The following is a 20,217-nucleotide window of genomic DNA, read 5'->3' as shown; positions in this document are numbered from 1 at the left end:
GCCCTGCCACCAATCAGTGTGATTCCATGGACAGAGGTGGAGGCAGTGGCAGCCCACTGGTCATTACAATGAAGGTTTGGGGAAAAGTAAAATTGTTCAGTGTCAGAAACAGGAATGGTTTCATCCACAGGAATGACACCAAACAATATGCATTTGTATACCAGCCTGCCATAAAGAAGAGTTACCTCCAGGAAGCACCACCCCAGTATAGGAGGTAGAGAAACTATAGAATTTGATGGAGAAAAGGGTGCAGAGGCAGCAAATGTTGTAGGCCATGGTGGATTTCCAGTGCCAGGCAGTAAACAAACAGCAAAATGTAACCATTATAAACATTATAAACATTATGGGGGTCCTCTGTGTGTTTACCAGTAAAATTACTTGGATAAAGAGAGTGGAGAAAAGGAGAGATTGTAGAGAGTGCCCTAAATGCCAGGCCCAACTGCATGCACACCTTTCCCCACTATGGGTGTTGTTGAGAGTATTCCAATCCTATAAGGAGGAATGATGGGGGTGCTAATAATTAGGGTGAAGGAGAACAAAGTAGACCGGGGAGAGAGATCACCTATTGGGAATATAGACCATGGCTCAGAGCCCCTCCTCTCTTAGAACAACAATTGAAGAGGAGCAGGAAAATCAATAAGAGACCCAAGATCAGCAGACACCTCAACATAGGTGCCCCCAAAACTTCAGTTACCAACAGAGACACCCAAAAAAACCTAAACTGCAAGATGGCAAGAGACCACAGTTGGAAACTCAGCTCTGAGGCTGAGCAGGAGGAGGGTAAGTGAGGACTTTCAATCTGTATTATCATCTGGGTTAGATGCCCAAAAAAGAAAATGAATATGAAATTTCAGCAATAAGACCTGAACAGACGATTGGTGCTGAAGACCTTAAGTGTTTGCTTCGTATCCATTAATCAGACAAGTAGAACTATCTGCATTATGGGGTTTTTATTATTTTTCTCTAAAGATACCTCTTTTTGGTAATGACCAACATGTTTTTTTTAAAGTCTGGTGTTTTTCATATACCTTTAAAGGTTTGAAAATTGTTTCATATCTGGTCAATTTGATGTTATTAAGAGCCTGATTTTTAATTTGTAATAAAATTTTATAGCTTGATTTTTTCCACAAAAGGCAGCAAACTGCAAGTATCTAATATTACAAGTCTAATAATAATAATAATACAGCAAAACAGAAACAGAGTTTGGCTTAAAGAATTCCAGCTTTTCCTTAGATTTTATATATTATTTGTCTTTTGACAATGTCTTGTGAGTTCTCATATGTCTTGGTGATAAGAGACATTATAGAACATAGACATAGAATATACTAAGTACTGTTCATTCTTCTTCTCATGCAAATTTCTTCTTCAATGGCAAAATGACATGGGGGAACATTTTACCCTTCCATCTTTTGCTATTGTTAGCAAAGAACTGAATGTAGAGAGACATCTGAATTTTCCCTCCTAAGGGAGTATAGAAAGTGGTAGTGATTTATGTATTTTTCATATTTCACTCACTTTTCTTTGAGCATGTGTGACTCATCTAGGACTCCTTCCTCACTCATGGAATTGAAAGCTTATACACAACTTTTTTTTTGGTGGGGGGGGGAGGTGGTCGTTAATGGGAAAAGCCTACTAAGAAGAAATGAGACTTAAAGACTGGCAGATAATTATTTTAGTCATATCATAGCCACAGGCACAAGAAGTTGGCTCTACAGTCCTTAAATCATGACTGCAAAAATGTGCACTGTGGTGTTTAGCTCCCCAAGGGATGCAGGTACTTTCTCCATGAGACCCAGTCCTTGAAATGAACTAAACAATAGCATTTGTTTTTATCTTCTTCCTCTGGTATATGGCAAAGCAAATTGTGTTTGTTGCAGCTAGAAATTTATGCAGCCCAGGTCCTTGTTGGCAGATAGCAGCAGGACTGGCCTCAGGGCTGCTGCTGGTGCAAATCAAAGAGCTCAAAGGTTCTGTCCTTGGCAGGAACAAAATTGTTTCTTATCATCCCATTTTCTTTCACCAAAAGCATGAAAAACAAGATGTAATCAGTTGTTGAAAGTACTCAATGCCATAATAACCATGAAATATACTGTCCTTTCTTGTCCTCCTAATGGCTGAGGGACTTACAAGTAGATGGATGCATAACCCTTTTGAGAGACTGTGGAGTTGCTCCTAAAGTACACACCCTGTACCTGGGCTCTAAGATAACTTCTGAGTTTCTTACTGTTGCAAATCACCCATGCCTTTATGCCCATGCTTTCTCTGTCCTTCCACAGGCCTGATGTTTTTTTTTTTCTACTTTGTTTCAGGGCTCATCGTCGGGGTGATCCTGAGGTATGGCACCCCTGCTACCAGTGGCCATGACAAGTCACTCAGCTGCACTCAGGAAGACAGGGCCTTCAGCACATTATTAGTCAATGTCAGTGGAAAGTTCTTTGAATACACCTTGAAAGGAGAAATCAGCCCTGGCAAGATCAACAGTGTAGAGCAGAATGACATGCTGAGGAAGGTGAGCTGGGACACTGAGTGGTTGTCCTGATGTGGTATTTGATTTCCTATTTGGTCTCAACCTTATGGAGAGAAATTATTTCAAACTCCTGGAGCATAGATAGCATTTTTGCTTCTCAGTTTTGCTAGGAGACTTTTGGGCTATGATGTGGAAAAGAAGGAACAAGATTTCAATTTCAGCCTTTCAGTTTTGCTGGGATCAGTAGCTGACTTGGGCCACTGATGGTGCAGTAGGTTTGTACATCCCCATTCAGCTCATATCTCTAACCCCTGTCTTTTCTTTACTGTGTCTTTTGTTCTAATTTAGGGATGAGGTTGTTTCTTTCTTAACATTGGTTTCACTTTCAGGTTGTTTATTCAATATTCAGAACTAATTCTTGGTTCTTCATAGTTCTTTTGCCATATTCTATAAATACTTGTTGAGTGTACCCTCTCGTTGGTGATTGATAACAAAGGCTTATTCTTCAGAGGAAAGATGTATTCTTGTCTTAGAATTTGAGTCCAACTATTGGTTTTCATTTGATGTTGGAAGTAGCTAAAATACTCCACAGGAAAAAGGATTATGTCCCCTTACTTGGGTAATTTCCAGCATAAGCAAGAGATTTGTATTTATCCTCATATATTCTATTACCTTATAGACCTGGTGTTATCAGCAGGAAGGCTTCTGGATAAAGTCTGAGCGATCCAAGTTGTAGAAGACCCTTTTAATATGGAACAAGATTAATGTGTGTGAAGGTTTGTAGTCAAAGATACAATGTAGTCCTTACTCCAAAAATTAAATTATTATTAATCTCAAGATCTATCCTAATTCTTAAAGAAAATTATTCTCAATCTGGAGCATTCAACATGCCCATTTTCTCCATGTCCTGAATGGCAGTTCTACTGAGCTCTTTGCTTTCAAATACTTCATAAGCATGCATGGGATGAAGTGGGTATTAGGAAACTCTTGTGCTGCTTCATACATTACTGGGTTTGGTGACTTCCAGCAAGTCGCACTCTCTTTGGCCCCAGTGTCCTCATCTATGTAGGTATTGTCCAATTTCCCTTCTCATTCTGACAGTCCCTGCTTTTCAGACCACTCTTACCTTCAGCAAGAAGATAGGATAACGGATAATTTGGCAAGAACCATTCGACTTTTAAATAGACTAGTTAACATTTCTAGTTTCTAAAGAGAAATGCTAACTACACTATTAATAATTAGAGTGAAAATTTAAAATAATTAATTGAAATAAGAGCCAACTAATCTACTAACATGAACAAATTCTTTTAAACCTCAAATTCTAGGAGGTTTATAGAATGGTTGTGTTTTCTGGATGTGATACGACTTTTGCTGTCTAATAGTTTCACAGTGATTTCCCTGTATTAAAACTACAGGTGATTTAAGTCCCATTAGAGCTGCTGAATTTATTTTGGTGTTGAGGAAGTGATGCCATTACCGTCACTGGAGACTTTGATCTAGGTCACATCATGTATCACAAAAGGCTGACCACTCAAAAGAGACTTAAATTTAGTAGAATTATGTCTATAAATGATTCTGTGGGAAGATCTAGACAATTAATAAAGAATTATGACTGCATCTTTATTGCAGTTGAGTTTTCATAAAGCTGTGATAAAGATCAAGATGTTTTGATTTCTTGTTTAAAAACATTGACCAGAAACTTCCTGTGAGGTCTCAAAATTGCATTGCACTGTTGTGTCTTAATATGTATTAAATGGTACCCCAAGAGCAGAACTCATAAGTGCTATGTGGAAATTTGTCATTCCACAGGGGAGCTGTGACTTCTCTTTTGTGATGCGCTCATGATTTTTCATATTTATATTACATGCTTTAATATTCAAACTTTAGCCAATGGCTTCAAATATTAAGCAAATATTATAGCACCAATTGGTATTAAACTAATAATGGGCTTTTTTTTCTCTTTAAACTTTTAGGTAACATTCGATCCAGAGGTCTTTTTCAACATTCTGCTGCCTCCAATTATTTTCCATGCTGGATATAGTTTAAAGAAGGTAAGAAAATTTGCAAGTATTTCCTTTTCTTCAAGCTTAAAATAATAAAAAATTTATCCACAGATAATAACAACATAATGACATTCCTGGGGTGAATTATCATAAAACAAAAACTTTGTATAGTTGAAAAAAGAAATATAAACACATTCCAAAATAGTGTTCATGATAGTATGTGTGTGTGGTGTATACAGCTAATGCCATAAGTGGGTCTACCTTTACCAATAACTTCATGGAAACTATGGAAGGAATTCCCATGGCAAACAGATTTCCTGCTGGTTGACCTTTTAATAGTGTTATTGCTTGGTTTAAAGTTTTATTTTCTCTTGAGAGGTAGAAAGGCTTTAAATTATGTAAGCAGTATGATATTTTTGACCAATATTTCTTAAAGCATGGGAAGCTCTGTGTTAATTTACCTGCATAATTGTCTATTTTTTCCATCTCCAAGATTGCTTATTACTGTGTTATGTACCCACTCAGACACTATAGTTGACTTATCATCAGTGATTCATTTCTGTTTTAAAATCTGGGACTCTCATACATTGCCATTGGGAATATAAAATAGCACAGCCACTCCAAAAAAGTTTTGCAGTTTCTTATAAAACTAAAGTTGAATTCCCATATGCCCCAGCAGTTTTATTCCTGAGCATTTATCCAGAGAAATGAAAACTTAGGTTCACACAAAAACTTGTACATGATTGTTCATGGTAACTTTATTTATAATAGCCCAAAACTGGAAACAACTAAAATGTTCTACAATAGGTGAATGACTAAATGAATATCCATACCATGGAATACTACTCACCAATAAAATGCAATGAACTATTGATACACACAACAGTCCGGATGAATCGCAAAGACATTATGCTGAGTGAAAAAATCTAATCACAAAAGGTCACATACTATATTATATCATTTATATAGCATTCTAGAAATTACAAAATTATAGGAATGGAGAATAGATTGGTGGTTTCCAGGGATTAAGACTGCAGGAGTGAACCCTGGCTGTTGTGGCTCAATGGATTGAGTGCTGGCCTGTGAACCAAAGGGTCACTGGTTTGATTCCCAGTCAGGGCACATGCCTGGGTTGCAGCCCAGGTCCCCAGTGGGGGATGAGCGAGAGGCAACCACATATTGATGTTTCTCTCCCTCTCTTTCTCCTTCCCTTTCCCTCTCTCTAAAAATAAATAAATAAAATGTCTAAAAAAAAAAGAATTCAGGAGTGAGAGGGGGATGAGTATGACCACAAAGGGGTAGCGTGAAGGAGTTTTTGTGTCGTTAGAACTTTTCTGTATCTTTTTTTTTATTCTCACCCAAGGATGTTCACTAATTCTAGAGAGATGGGGAGGGGGAAGAGAGAATGGGAGAAAAACATCGATGTACGAGAGAAACATCAGTCACCTGTCTCTCACATGTACCCTGACTGGGGACTGAGCCCATAACCCAGGCATGTGCCCTAATGGGAGTTGAACCAGTGACTTTTTGGTTTATGGGACAATGCTGCAACCAACTGATTCACACTGGCCAAGGCAAACTCTTCTATATCTTGATTGTAGTGGAGCTTACATGAATCTACACATGCAAAAAAAGGACATAGAACTACACATGTGCATTGTACCAATGTCATTTTCCTGGTTTTGATGTTGTACTACAGAGATAACCAGGGGAGAAAACTGGGTAAAGGTACACGGGACCTCTCTGTACTAGCTTTGCAACTTCTGTGAATCTATAATTACTCCAAAATAAAAAGTTTAAAGAAATTCATCCTGATTATTGAGAATCATTGTGCTTAGCAGCAAGGTGGGGGCCTAAGCCCCTAATTATTTAAAATACTGAATACCTTTACAAATAGTGTTAGTGGCTCCCTTCCTCCCCCATTGTGGAGGTATTCTGTGAAAATATAGCCTCCTAAAAGGCCTTCCTCCCTCAAGGGAGGAACTTGTTTCAGCTGTCTTTCTAAATAGGGACTAAAGGAAACTTTTTTGGTGAACCTAGAGAAGGGAAATTTTCGCTGCCAGTAAAACTCAGTAACATCCTGAGGAACTAGAGTATGCCTTTTAAATTGATAAACCTCTAGATACATCAATCCAGAAAAAAAGAAACAAACTACCTATATGAGGAATGAAAGGTGGGACATCACTACAGGCCCTTTAGACATTAAAAGGACAGTAGTGGAATACTACAAACAACTTTGTATAATTAAATGTGACAACACAGGTGAAATGGACAAATTCCTTGAGTGATACAAATTACCAAAACTGACTGAAGAAATGGAAAACCTGAATAGTCCTATATTAATTAAAGAAATTGAGGTCATGATCTAAAACCCTTCCACACACCCAGATGGCTTCACTGGTGATTTTTTTCTAGCAATTAAGGAAGAAATAATACTAGTTTTATACAAACTGTTTCAGAGGTAGAGGAGGGAACATTTCCAACTCATTTTATGAGAGGATGCCTGCCTATGAGGCTGGTTCTTTTGTCAAAACAACTCTGCGGTTGTCAGAGGCTTTTAAACTATTTCCAACCAACATAAATACAGTTATTCTTTATGGACCACCTGACACAAACTCTATTAAGAATGTGAAGGTAATAGATTAGCTTCCGCCCCTTCTCCCTCAGGTTTCCAACTCATTGATAAACAGACACAGGAAGCTAACTGGCAATTGAATGGTCCATTTATGACCCAAAGTCCCTGGTAACACATGTTGGATGATGTAGTTTAGCCCTTAGTTTTGGGGCTCCTTGCTACACATCATGAATTGAAGACAGATGCCTTTTAGCTTCCAGGTCAGTCACAGTCACAGATATGGAGGCTGAAATTGAGAGATCCTAGAAACTGCGGGACCCACTAAAGGCAGTCTCTTTTGCTCACAGAATGGAGACTAGAATGGCAAGAACAATTTTCCACCTTGCACAAGATGTTCAAGACTGCAAGTCAGGGTCAAGCCAGTCTCCCCCTTCAGAGATCAAATGACTCTTCCTTACTGTATCACCTTTGGGGGAGGGGCAATGAAACATAAGTCCCTTCTGCATGATGGATGCTTGAGGATCAGGAGGCTGCATTTCTGCACACAAGCCCCACATACATTTTGTTTTCCAGACATGTAGAGAGTGGCTTGCATTTTACTGAAAATCAACCTAAACTCAGAATTATTAAGTGACATCTATGAGGTTACATAGCATGACTGAGACAAGATTATAGTCTCTTTGTCTGATGCCAGAGCAAAGGGTATTCATCTTTGCTACACTCCCTCTGGATTTATGTTTTATATATAAAAAATTATTTTCTCTGACTAATCCATTGAGTTGCCAAAGTCATCTGAATCTATGTCTATTGACAGATAACAGATAAGAGATGATTTTATAGATATGAATAATGTTATTCTTTATCTAAATGAAGAATTTGGGAACTCCTCTTAAGATCAAATGGGTGGACTTCTGGTCAAGATGGAGGCGTAGGTAAACATGGCTTGCCTCCACACACAACCACAGCAAATATTACAAGTAGACTACAAAACAAATATCACCCAAAATCATCAGAAAATTGAGCTGTATGGAAGTCCGACAACCAAGGAATTAAAGAAGCCACATTCATTTAGATGGGTAGGATGGGCAAAGACATGGAGATGCACAGAAAGGTGGGGAGGTGAGGAGACAAAGAATAGGTGGACCCACACCCACATGTAATGGATAAAAATTGAGAGGGATATCTCAAGACTGAGGGATCCCAGCTCCACACCAGACCACCCAGCCCAGGGTACCACCTCCAGGAAGATAAGTCCCTGTGACTTCTGGCTGTAAAAACCAGTGGGCGTTGGGGCAGCAGAAGAAACTGTGGGATTCTCAAGAGACTCCTCTTAAAGAGCCCACAACAGACTTATGACTTATATAAACTCACCCCCTATTGGCTTCAACACCAGCACAGCAGCTTGAAGGGCACTAGTAGCATACAGGGAGTAACTTAAGTGTCTGGTATCAAGGCATGTGCTGGGGAACAGTACCCTCCCAGGAAAAAAACTCCAGAGGCCAGGCACTGGCCATTGTAACTTTGCTGAGCTCTCCCCTACACACAGCCACAGAGCAATGACACCATATCTGAGATTCCATCAATTTAGGTCACACAGGTTGCTCTACCCTGGTGATTACCTAGTGTTCTACCCCATCCAACTTACAGGTGCTCTTTTCCACAATAGGCTACAACTACTAAGACAGGGACTCAAAGCAGCTCTACCTAATATATAGAAACAAATACAGGGAGGATGCCAAAATGAGGAGACAAAAAATATGGCCCAAATGAAAGAACAGAACTCCAGGAAAAGAACTAAACAAAATGGAGATAAGCAATCTATCAGATGCAGAGTTTAAAATACTGGTTATTAGGATGTTCAAGTAACTCACTAGGTTCTTCAACAGCATAAAAAAGACCCAGGCAGAAATGAAGTTTACACTAAATGAAATACAGAAAACTTTACAGGGAACCAACAGTGGAGGAGGCGAAGCCAAGAATCAAATCAATGATTTGAAACATAAGGAAGGAAAAAGCATTCTATCAGAACAGCAAGAAGAAAAAAGGATGTAAAAAAAGAGGATAGGCTAAGGAGCTTTTGGGTCATCTCTAAATGTACCAATATCCAAATCATAGGGGTGCCAGAAGGAGAAGAGGAAGAGCAAGAAGTTGAAAACTTATTTGAAAAAAATAATGAAAAAAAAAAACCTTCCCTAATTTAATGAAGGAAAAAGGCATACAAGTCCAGGAAGCACAGAGAGTCCCAAACAGGATGGACTCATAGAGGACCACAGCCAGACACATCATAATTAAAATGCCAAAGGTTAAAGATAAAGAGAAAATCTTACAAGCAGCAAGAGAAAAGTAGAGAGTGACCTACAAAGGAGTTTCCATAAGACTGTCAGTGATTTCTCAAAAGAAATTTTGCAGTCTAGAAGAGATAAGCAAGAAATATTCAAGGTGATGAAAGGCAAAGACCTACAACTAGGCTACTCTGTCCAGCAAAGCTATCATTTAGAATGGAAGGGCAGATAAAGTGCTTCCCAGACAAGATAAAGCTAAAGGAATTCATCATCACCAAGCTATTATTATATAAAATGTTAAATGGTATTTTTCTCATTTTTTATTGTTTTTCTATTAGAATTGTCCCAATTTTCCCATTGCCCTCCCCTGCCCTGCCCACCCACTGCTCCCACAGTCAATCCCCACCCTGTTGTCCATTACCATGGATCCTTTATACATGTTCCTTGACTAGGTCTTTCCCCTTCTTTCTCCTCTCCCCCCACTCTCTAGTCACTGTCAGTTTATTCTTTATTGCTATGCCTCTGGTTCTATTTTGCTTATTTGTTTGTCTTGTTGATTAAGTTCTTCTTATAGGTGAGATCATATGGTATTGTCTTTCACTTCCTGGCTTATTTCACTTGGCACAATATTCTCCAGTTCTGCCCATGCTGTGGTGAAGCACAATACTCTCCAGTTCCGGCCATGCTGTGGTAGAAGTTCTTTCTTTCTGCTGTGTAGCATTCTATTGTGTAAATGTACCACAGTTTTTTTGATGCACTCATTTACTGATGGGCACTTAGGCTGTTTTCAACACTTGGCTATTGTAAATAACGCTGCTATGAACCAATTTGGGGTGCATAGGTTTTTTTGAATTGGTGTTTTAGACTTCTTAGGGTATAATCCCAGCAGTGGAATCACTGGGTCTAAAGGCAGTTCCGTTTTTACTTTTCAAAGGAAATTCCATACTGTTTTCCACAGTGGCTACACCAGTCTGCATTCTCACCAAAGGTGCACCAAGGGTTCCCTTTTCCCCACATCCTCACCAGCACTTGTTTATTGATTCAATGATGATGGCCATTCTGACCAGTGTGAAGTGGTATCTCCTTGTGGTTTTCATGTGCATCTCTCTGATGGATAATGATGTTGAGCATCCTTTCATTTGTCTTTGGGCTCTAGTATGTCCTCCTTAGAGAAGTGTCTGTTCAGGTCCTTTGCCCATTTTCTGATTGGATTGTTTGTCTTCCTGGTGTGGAGTTGTGTGTGTTCTTTATATATTTTGGAGATCAAACCCTTGTCCAAGGTATCATTTGCAAATATATTTTCTCATACAGTTGGTTTCCTTTTCATTTTGTTGCTGTTTTCTTTAGCTGCACAGAAACTTTCTAAATTTGATTTAGTCCCATTTATTTATTCTTTCTTTTATATCCCTTGCCCTAAAAGAAGATCAAAATGATGAACATTAAAATAGCAATAAATTCACAACCATCAACAATTGAATCTTAAACTAAGCAAACAGCAGAACAGAAACAGAATCATAGATATGGAGATCATTTGGAGGGTTATCAGCTGGGAGGGGGAAGGGAGAGAATAGGGGAAAAGGTACAGGGATTAAAATGTACAAATTAGTAGTTATAGGATAGACAGGGGGATGTTAAGAACAGTATAGGAAATGAAGAAGCCAAAGAACTTATACTCATAACTCATAGACATGAACTAAGGGGGGATTGCTGGAGGAAATATGGGGTACCAGGTTGAGGGTGACAAAGGGAAAAATTGGGAAAATGTACCATGATTACATAATCAATAAAATATATTTAATAAAAATAAAAATCAATGGTACATTTACACAGTGGAATACTACATAGCACAAAGAAATAAGGAGCTCCTACCCTTCGAGACAGCATGGATGGAACTGGAGGGCATTATGCTAAGTGAAGTAAGCCCAGGAGGTGAAAGAGAAATACCATATCATCTCACCTATAAGTGGAACCTAATCAACAAAACAAACAAGCAAGCAAAATACAACCAGAGACATTGAAATAAAGAACAATCTGACAGTAACCAGAGAGGAAGAGGGAGAGGGATAATAGGGGAAAGGACATCAAGGAACGTGTATGAAGGACACATGGACAAAGCCGAAGGGGGTGAGTTTGAGGGTGAGAGGTGGAGGGGGTGGGTGGTGGGGCATGATGAGGTGAAAATGGAGACAATTGTACTTGAACAACAATAAAAAAGAAAAATAATAAATAAATAAATTTTATTTTCATAAAAAGATCAAATTGTGTCATGAATAACTCGATATTTTAAATAACCAATCTTAATGTATAATAACCATGGTCAAAGTTGCTTTCATATAAAACCAAATCAATGCTTATGAATGAAAACACACACACACACACATACACATTAAAATTTGTCAGTGGCAGATGAGGTTTCCCAAGGAGTAGGAATATAAGGCTTAGAATGGTAGGAATTGGTAGGTCAGGTGTGTTTTCATGGTAAGCAAACTTTTTTGCACTGATCTGTCTTAGGCTTATATTCTTGAAGGCTGTACCAAGGTATGTCATTTCCTTTTGTCTCTTTGTTCCATTCTATAAAGGAGAGGCTAAAGCAGGGGACACTCTGAACCAGTCATGGCCATTTAAACTGCACCTGACTGTATGTACTGTCATGGCCAAAGAAGAAGACAAAAGATATAAGATTCCAGTAGACATCTGCTTTTCTTCCCTAAAATGATGTGGTGGGAATTGAGAAGGGTAGCTTATGTGGTGAGAATGCAGTACCCTGAAGTCAGAGTACCTGCTTCCCAGTTTTGGTGCTTCAGTTTGACTTCTGTATGACTTCAGGCAGCTCTCATCACATGAACCCTTGAGCCTAGATGTCTTTTATATAAATGGTTTGAATAACACCTTTCTGATGGGGTTGTTGTGAGAACCGGAAGGGCTAATATATGTGAAAGTACACTTTACAGTTGACTGTTGAACAACACAGGTTTGAACTGCATGTGCCCACTTAATATGTGGATTTTTTTTTCAGTAAATATTGTAAATGTATTTCTCTTCCTTATGATTTTCTTAATAACATTTTATTTTCTATAGCTTACTTTATTGTAAGAATATAGTATATAATGCATACGACATACAAAATATGTTAATTGACTGTTTATGTTGTCAGTAAGGCTGGTCAACAGTAGGCTATTAGTAGTTACGTTTTGGGGGAGTAAAAAATTATATGTGGATTTTTAATGGGTAGGTGGGTGCTCCTAATGTCTAAATTGTTTAAGGAACAACTGTACTTTTGTAAACCACGGAATACACAGTTAAATACTAGTGTAATAATACATAAATAAGAGGCGTGTTATACCTTTTCCAGGTATAATAAAATTTCAGTTTATATCAGCAGATATAAATGGGGATTCCCAATTATGTGTATATGTGGTTTTAGAATATATTATAAATGTATTTTGGTGGCAGATTCACACTCCTAATTTTGGCTTTGACTAATATATTTAATATGAATTTACTTAATACATTCAAAGTAACCATATGAATAGTTATCCAAAAGAAAGCTGAGTGGCAAGGGAAAGCATATGTTCCTGAATACTTCCCATAAGTTTCATTGGTCTCATGTTTCATCCTTGGTGCACTCCAAGCCCTCCCTGATTTAAGCCCTTCATGGGGCTTTTAGAGGAAACAAGATCATAGTTGTTGATTTTTTTTGAAATCTAATTTTTTCAAAACATTGGTGTATAACATGCATTAGCTTAAAAAATGACTGGTTTAAGAGGCAAACATAGTGAGTCCATAATATATACAAGCAGCACCCTCCTTTGGTGACTGTGATGTAGCAAGCCCTTGAAGGCTTCTCTTCTGAGCAGGTGGCTTAGAGACAGCAGGCATTCCTTGATACCTTCTTCAGCCTCAGAGAGAGGCAAACATTGGGGAAAGACAAAAGAAACTACTCAGATCCTCTGTCTGGAATGCAGGCCAGAAGACACCCACAGTCCTTTGTCTGGTCATACTTCATGGTGGCTACTCGCTCCAGGCTGAGTTCTTCTTGTGCTTTGTGTGTCCCTGATGTTGCTCAGCTGGCATGCTAGGGCTCTCCTGCCTTTTTAAATTTTAAGATAAAGTTTTCCTGGCCCCTGTTTAATTAGGATGCTTGGGGGATTTTGCTGGTTTGTTTTTGGTAAATAGTTCTGATTGTCCAATGAAAATTGGACAGCTAATGCCTTGAGGAGTAAGAACCATGGCTCAGAATCCCAAGAACAGGGATTTTCCCCCATCAGAATATCCCACCAGCACAATGATTTATGAGAAGTAAATCCGTGCATGTGTGTATATTTGTGTGTGTGCATTTTAAGGTAGCCAATAAATGTACAGAGGCATTTAGAGGATTACAGTTTTGCCACCTCTTTCTGAATAATTACTACATCTTGTATCGGTGTAAGTATATGAATTTACATACTTATATACATATAGATACTTAAAAAATGCCCATCTTAAGTGGAACTAGTTGTTTCCCATTTCTTCTCATCTATATTTCCCAGGATCTGAAGATTAATCCAGATGAATATCAGGAGACACCATAGATGCCATGAGCAGATACTTAGAACATTCTGTTTTCTGAAACTAAATTAAGCAGAAGTTTCCTTAGATAGCATTTTTATATTTTATTAGTTTGAAACTTATATCTCTAATGATCTTCTAAGGTTCCACCAGAACTGGAATTGACGAGCTGAATCACTAGAGTAAAATGTTCTGGGTTCAATCTATGGAAATGATTGCTGTATTTACACATGTGCATGCGTGCACACAAACACAAACACTTAATTTAATAAAAGTAGCTGCAGTAGTTTTGCCTGAAATTTACTGAGCCCTTGCTTGCTTCCTCAGTGATTGGTAAGACAAAGGACATTTTAAAAACATGATGTTTAAGGCTAAATAGCATTATTCAGGAGTAACTTCAGTTATGACTTGATATCATAGAAGCAGTAAGTAGTTTTACTTTTTAGAGACTTTTAATGTGTTTCTAATGCTCACTCAAAAATCACAATGTGATTCTTGCTTTTTTTTAAATTCAGAGACACTTTTTCAGAAATCTTGGGTCTATTCTGGCCTATGCCTTTTTGGGGACTGCCGTTTCCTGCTTCATTATCGGGTAAGGGAATCTTTATCATATAACTTAATTAACACATTTTCCAAAGAGATGAGATCCACATGGGTCCACAGAGTATAGTATTTCCCCAGCTTTATTGAGATATAATTGACACATAACATTGTGTAAGTTTAAGATGTACACTGTATTGATTTGATACATTTATAAATTGCAAAATGATTTCCACCATAGCTTAGCTAACACCTCCATTGTGTCACATAGTTACTATTTCTTTTTTTGTGGTGAGAACATCTGAGACCTACTCTCATCAAATTTCAAGAATATGACATAGCATTATTAGCTATAATCACCATGCTATAGGTCTCAAAAACTTGTTAATCTTATTACTGGAAGTTGTACTCTCTGAGCAATGGTTCCCCATTTCCCCACCCCCTACCCCCTGGCAATCACCAGAGTCAAGTATTTATGGTAACAGCAGGTAATATCTATAGCTACATTGTCCAGTGTGGTAGCAATTAGCCATTTGTGGTTATTTAAATTAAATTAATATTAATTAAAATGAAATAAAATTATACCTGGTCCCCAGGCCTTGGTTTCTAATATCATTATCCAATAAAAAGAATCATGTCCCTTTGCATGTGTGACTGATTCTAGGGCTGGGGCAGCATATATACAAGATGAGAATGGAGAACCTTAAAATGCCAAAAAGTAAGGAAGTGCTCAGAAAACAAACATTGGTGATAATGGAAGCAAGGTGGGGGAAAAGCTGCCAGAAAGAAGTCTGGTAACCATGTCTAAGTTTGTGGTAGAAGGAAATGAAGAGGAAGGTGTGCTTTTAGAAAATATTTAAAAGGTAGATGAAATAAGCAACAAAGGGCAAATCAAATCTGTATCATGGGGTTACTATAAATTGAAATAGAACTTCTCAGGTGCCTGGAACAGTGTCTGGCACACAGTAAACAAGCATTAACCTACAGTTATTTATTCTCAAAAGGATTAAATTCTGCAAATAGTTCTTGAGCTCCTATCTTAGTCAGTCTACTTGTTCTAGGCACCCAGGATATAAAGGTGTGCAAGACATTGTTCTGACTATCAAGAATGTTACTATCAGGGGATTGACTTTAGGGTGCAAAGAGTCTATTTTGTGGTTATTTTTATTCCCTTAACCCCTGGAGTTACTGCCAGTACACACACAGACATACACACACATGCACATATACACACATACAACCTTAGTAACAGTAACCTTAGTAAAAGTCACTAGGTCTTTTAACACCCCTCACTCCTCCCAATTTGTTAGTTGAGGAAATGTGCTCCAGATGAAGTTCAAATATTAAACTTCATGATCCCTCTTGTACCACATCATACTCTGCATAGCATAAGGAGGATGGCTGCTGGCCTGTCAAATCCATGCAAAGAAGAAGAAGCCAGATATGTTGATGAGTACACTAATTTTTAATTGGATGTTTAGAGAATTTTGCCTTTTCCCTTTTTTCAAATAACTCTTGGCAGGAAATGTTGCTCACTTGAACTTTGTGGCTAACCCATTTGTTTTCCTCCCCAACTTCATCCAGTTCACTCATGTCCATGACTTTAAACATACTTTCTTAGAATCCTGTGGGTGTTATAGAAATCTGTTATACATTATGCAGGGTTCCTTCTCTTTCTTTCTTTTCTATTACCCAGCTGCTTAAGATATCTTTATTGCTAATTGAGGACCATTCTTTATAGTTACAAGTAAGCACAACTATAAAAAATGGAATATTCAGAGGTTTCAGCAAGTTACATTAATTGCAAACTATTACTTGATGCCAAAGTCTTATTGCACATGTTCCTGGTAAGTGTTCAACCACAGCATCTACCTGATGCTTTCATGACTCTGTCTTGAAGTACAGTATTCTAGTACTACTCTGCTTGCACATTTGCTAGTTTACTCAGTTAGGAGAGTTTTCTTTTATTTTTTTTCTCTTCTGACATAGTTTATCTTCCCTCCTTATAGAAATCTCATGTATGGTGTGGTGAAGCTCATGAAGATGGTGGGACAGCTCACAGATAAATTTTACTACACAGATTGTCTCTTTTTTGGAGCAATTATCTCTGCCACTGACCCAGGTATTTGTATATTTTGCACTATCATGATGATATTTCATTATTTAAATCTTAAAAATTTCAGAGCAATCATGAACTTTTGTTGCATTAGAGAGAATGTAGGATTAACATGGAATGGTAGAGGAAGAGACCAGTAAGTCTAATAGACTTAGATGGCTTTTCTAAGAAAATTATGCATTCATTTCCCTATTATTATTATTAGCTGTGGCAAAACACATAACAAAATTTACCATTTTAACCACTTTTAAGTGTACAGTTCAGTAGTGTTAAGTATATTCATATTGTTGTTAAACCAACCCCCAGAAGTTTCTCATTTTGCAAAACTGAAACTCTGTACCCATTAAACAACCCCCATATCCTCTTCTCCCTGCCCCTAGCAACCACTGTTCTATTTTCTGTATCTGAGTTTTACTATTCTAGATACCTCATATAAGTAGAATCAAGAATATAGTATATGTCTTTTTGTGATGGGCTTATTTCACTTCATATAATATCCTGAAGGTTCATCCATGTTATAGCATGTGTCAAAATTTCCTTCCATTTTAAGCCTAATATTCCATTATATGTAGATACTGTATTTCTGTTTATCCTTCCATCTACCAGTGGACACTTGGGTTGTTCCCACCTATATTTTCTTTTTGTCTTTCATTTGAGAATGTCTAATTTGTTCATAATTTTTACACATAGACTGTCTTATTTTTCAGTGTTGTGCTTTTGACTTCTTTCATGAAACATACCATTTGGTATAAATAATACTTTATCTTAGTGGAAGTGCACACTGGTACTTGTAGTGAGTATAATTTAATTTGTAGACTCCTTTTCTTCAGTGTTTCTACATGACTGCACATTATGATGCGGTTCTTAAACATAAATTTCTTACCTTATATTTTTCAAGTGTTAGTTGAACCAATTCTTAAAATTTAAACCAATTCTTATTATATGTCTTTCCTCCCCTACAGTTCAAAAGCAAACAAGCAAAACAAAACAAAAATCTCTCTTCTCCAAGTTGGAACCCATAATTTAAAAAGTTTGTGTGAAGTAGCTACAGCTATTCCTTCCTCTAATGTCATCTATTGAGGGTACACCTTAGGAAAAGAGTTTACAGAGAAAAATCTGATCCTGTCTTAATAGTGGAGATAGAAAGGTCTACAGTGTCCTTTAACATCCTGGACAGTAATGATCTTTTTTTTTTCTTGCTTATAATTTTTTATTTGTTGATTGATTTTTAAAAATATATTTTATTGATTATGCTATTACAGTTGTCCCATTTCCCCCTTCTCTCCCCTCCACCCTGTACCCCCTCTCCCACCCCCGTTCCCCCCCTTTAGTTCATGTCCATGTGTCATACTTGTGAGTTCTTTAGCTTCTACATTTCCCATACTATTCTTGCCCTCCCCCTATCTATTTTCAACCTACATTCTATGCTACTTATTCTCTATACCTTTTCCCCCTCTCTCCTCCTCCCACCCCCCTGCTGCTAACCCTCCTTGTGCCCTCCATTTCTGTGGTTCTGTTCCTGTTCTAGTTGTTTACTTAGTTTCTTTTGGTTTTGCTTTAGGTGTGGTTGTTAATAATTGTGAGTTTGCTGTCCTTTTACTATACATGTCTTTTCTTTATCTTCTTTTCTTAGATAAGTCCCTTTAGCATTTCCTAAAATAAGGGCTTGGTGATGATGAACTCCTTTAACTTGACCTTATCTGAAAAGCACTTTATCTTCCCTTCCATTCTAAATGAGAGCTTTGCTGGATAGAGCAATCTGGGATGTAGGTCCTTGTCTTTCATGACTTGGAATATTTCTTTCCAGCCCCTTCTTGCCTGTAAGGTCCCTTTTGAGAAATCAGCTGACAGTCTGATGGGAACTCCTTTGTAGGTTACTGTCCCCTTATCCCTTGCTGCTTCTAGGATTCTCTCCTTCGTTTTTACCTTGGCTAATGTAATTATGATGTGCCTTGGTGTGTTTCTTCTTGGGTCCAACTTCTTTGGGGCTCTCTGAGCTTCTTGGATTTCTTGGAAGACTGTTCCCTTTGCCAGATTGGGGAAGTTCTCCTTTATTATTTGTTCAAATAACTTTTCCACTTGTTGCTCCTCCCCTTCTGGTACCCCTATAATTCAGATGTTGGAACGTTTAAAGGTGTCCTGGATGCTCTTAAGCTTTTCCTCATTTTTTTGAATTCTTATTTCATCATGCTTTTCTGTTTGGTTGACTCTGTCTTCCTTCTGGTCCACTGTATTGTTTTGAGACTCAGATTCCTTCCTTTCACTATTGGCTCTCCTCCGTATATCTTCCTGTATCTCTTTTATGGTAACCTGCATCCTTTCATCTAAATTGCGCCCAAAGTCAATCAATTCCCATGAGCTTTCTGATCACCAGTGTTTTGAACTGTGCATCTGATAGATTGGCTATTTCTTGGTCGCTCAAAAGGATGAGTCCTGGGGGACTGATCTGTTCTGCTGGAAACATGTCTTATGTCTTTCCCTGTCTCTCCTTATTTTTTTTTTTTCGGTCTGGTCGCTCTTGTTATGGTGGGGGGCGGAGCCTTAGGTGTTCACTGGGGCTGGGCACCCCAGTTGCTAGATTGTGACGTTATATGTGGGGGCAGGGGCGGGAGCGGGGACGGGAGGGAACAATGGCGGTAGTTCCATTCTCCTGAGCCCAGACACTTCTTTGGGATCCTGGGCTGCGAGCTCTGCCCTGGTCCACAATTGCTGCCTCACTGGGTCCCCCAGCCGCAGCTTGCATATTCAGGGATCACTGCTGTGTTCTTGTGCCCCAGATGGCTGTCGTGCTGATTTTGTGCCAAATTTTCCCCGACCTCCGCATGACGCCGACCCGCTTCAGCCCCGCGCCCGCCCGGCTCGTCGTCCCCTACCAGTCTGGATGTACGGGTCTACTTCAACTTCTTGGCTGTCTGACTTCCATTCAGATAAATCCTCTGTCAGTTCTGAGTGATATTATGTCTGTAAATTATTGTTGTTCTATTCTTGGTTGTGTGAGGAGGTACGGTGCGTCCACCTATTCCTTCATCTTTGGACAGTAATGATCTTAAAGATAATAAGATTCCCTACAACTTCACCATACCTCTTGGGGATCCTCTAGATCAGAGATATCCCATAAACCTTTGTGTGATGCTAGAAATGTTCTGTAACCTTCCCAGTCCATTATGGTAGCCAATAGTCACATGTGGATTTTTCAAATGTGGGATAGTGCAACTGAATAACAATTTTAAATTTTATTTTATGTTAAGTAATTTAAATTTAAGTGGCCACATGTGAATAGCACCACTCCAGACAGTTATGTAATACAAAAAAATCTCAGTGGCACCCATATCATTGACCTTTTGAATCCCCTAATTTACTCCAAATGCCCTAAGTTAGTTGATATTGAAGACTTGGTTGGTTAAAGCACCCTGCTTTGTGAAAAGACTGTGGAATATGGAGTTAGTTGCAGGCAAAGGTTTTCATTTGAGCCTTGCTAGTCACTGAGCTGGTGTCAGTTTACTCAATTATGAAGTAGGAATAATGGTACCTATTTTCTAGGACTATTATGAAGATTAAATGAAATAACACATGTCAAGCATTGAACATAGCATCTGACACAGGCATAGATTTCTCTGTTTTCCTAGTATTTTTAAAAATAAATAACAGGTAATCACATAACCCCAGCATGGTTTTTCTTCTTTTAT

At 38.3% G+C, this 20,217-nt stretch overlaps 1 protein-coding gene across 3 annotated transcripts in view; it reads left to right on the top strand.

Moving 5' to 3' along the window:
- The window catches only part of SLC9A7 (solute carrier family 9 member A7), a 181,981-nt gene that overhangs the window by 85,059 nt on the left and 76,705 nt on the right, over window positions 1-20,217 (top strand). For all 3 annotated transcript variants that reach the window (XM_028522566.2, XM_028522564.2, XM_036016617.1), the window contains exons 2-5: window positions 2,310-2,509; window positions 4,441-4,518; window positions 14,391-14,467; window positions 16,425-16,537. In XM_028522566.2, the coding sequence (XP_028378367.1) occupies window positions 2,310-2,509; window positions 4,441-4,518; window positions 14,391-14,467; window positions 16,425-16,537 (468 nt within the window). The remainder of the gene's footprint in view (window positions 1-2,309; window positions 2,510-4,440; window positions 4,519-14,390; window positions 14,468-16,424; window positions 16,538-20,217) is intronic.

This window comes from Phyllostomus discolor, chromosome X, assembly GCF_004126475.2.
Source record: "Phyllostomus discolor isolate MPI-MPIP mPhyDis1 chromosome X, mPhyDis1.pri.v3, whole genome shotgun sequence".
NCBI lineage: Eukaryota > Metazoa > Chordata > Mammalia > Chiroptera > Phyllostomidae > Phyllostomus > Phyllostomus discolor.
Note: the sequence above shows the minus strand (reverse complement) of the source record. Positions and strands in the feature narration are given on the sequence as shown.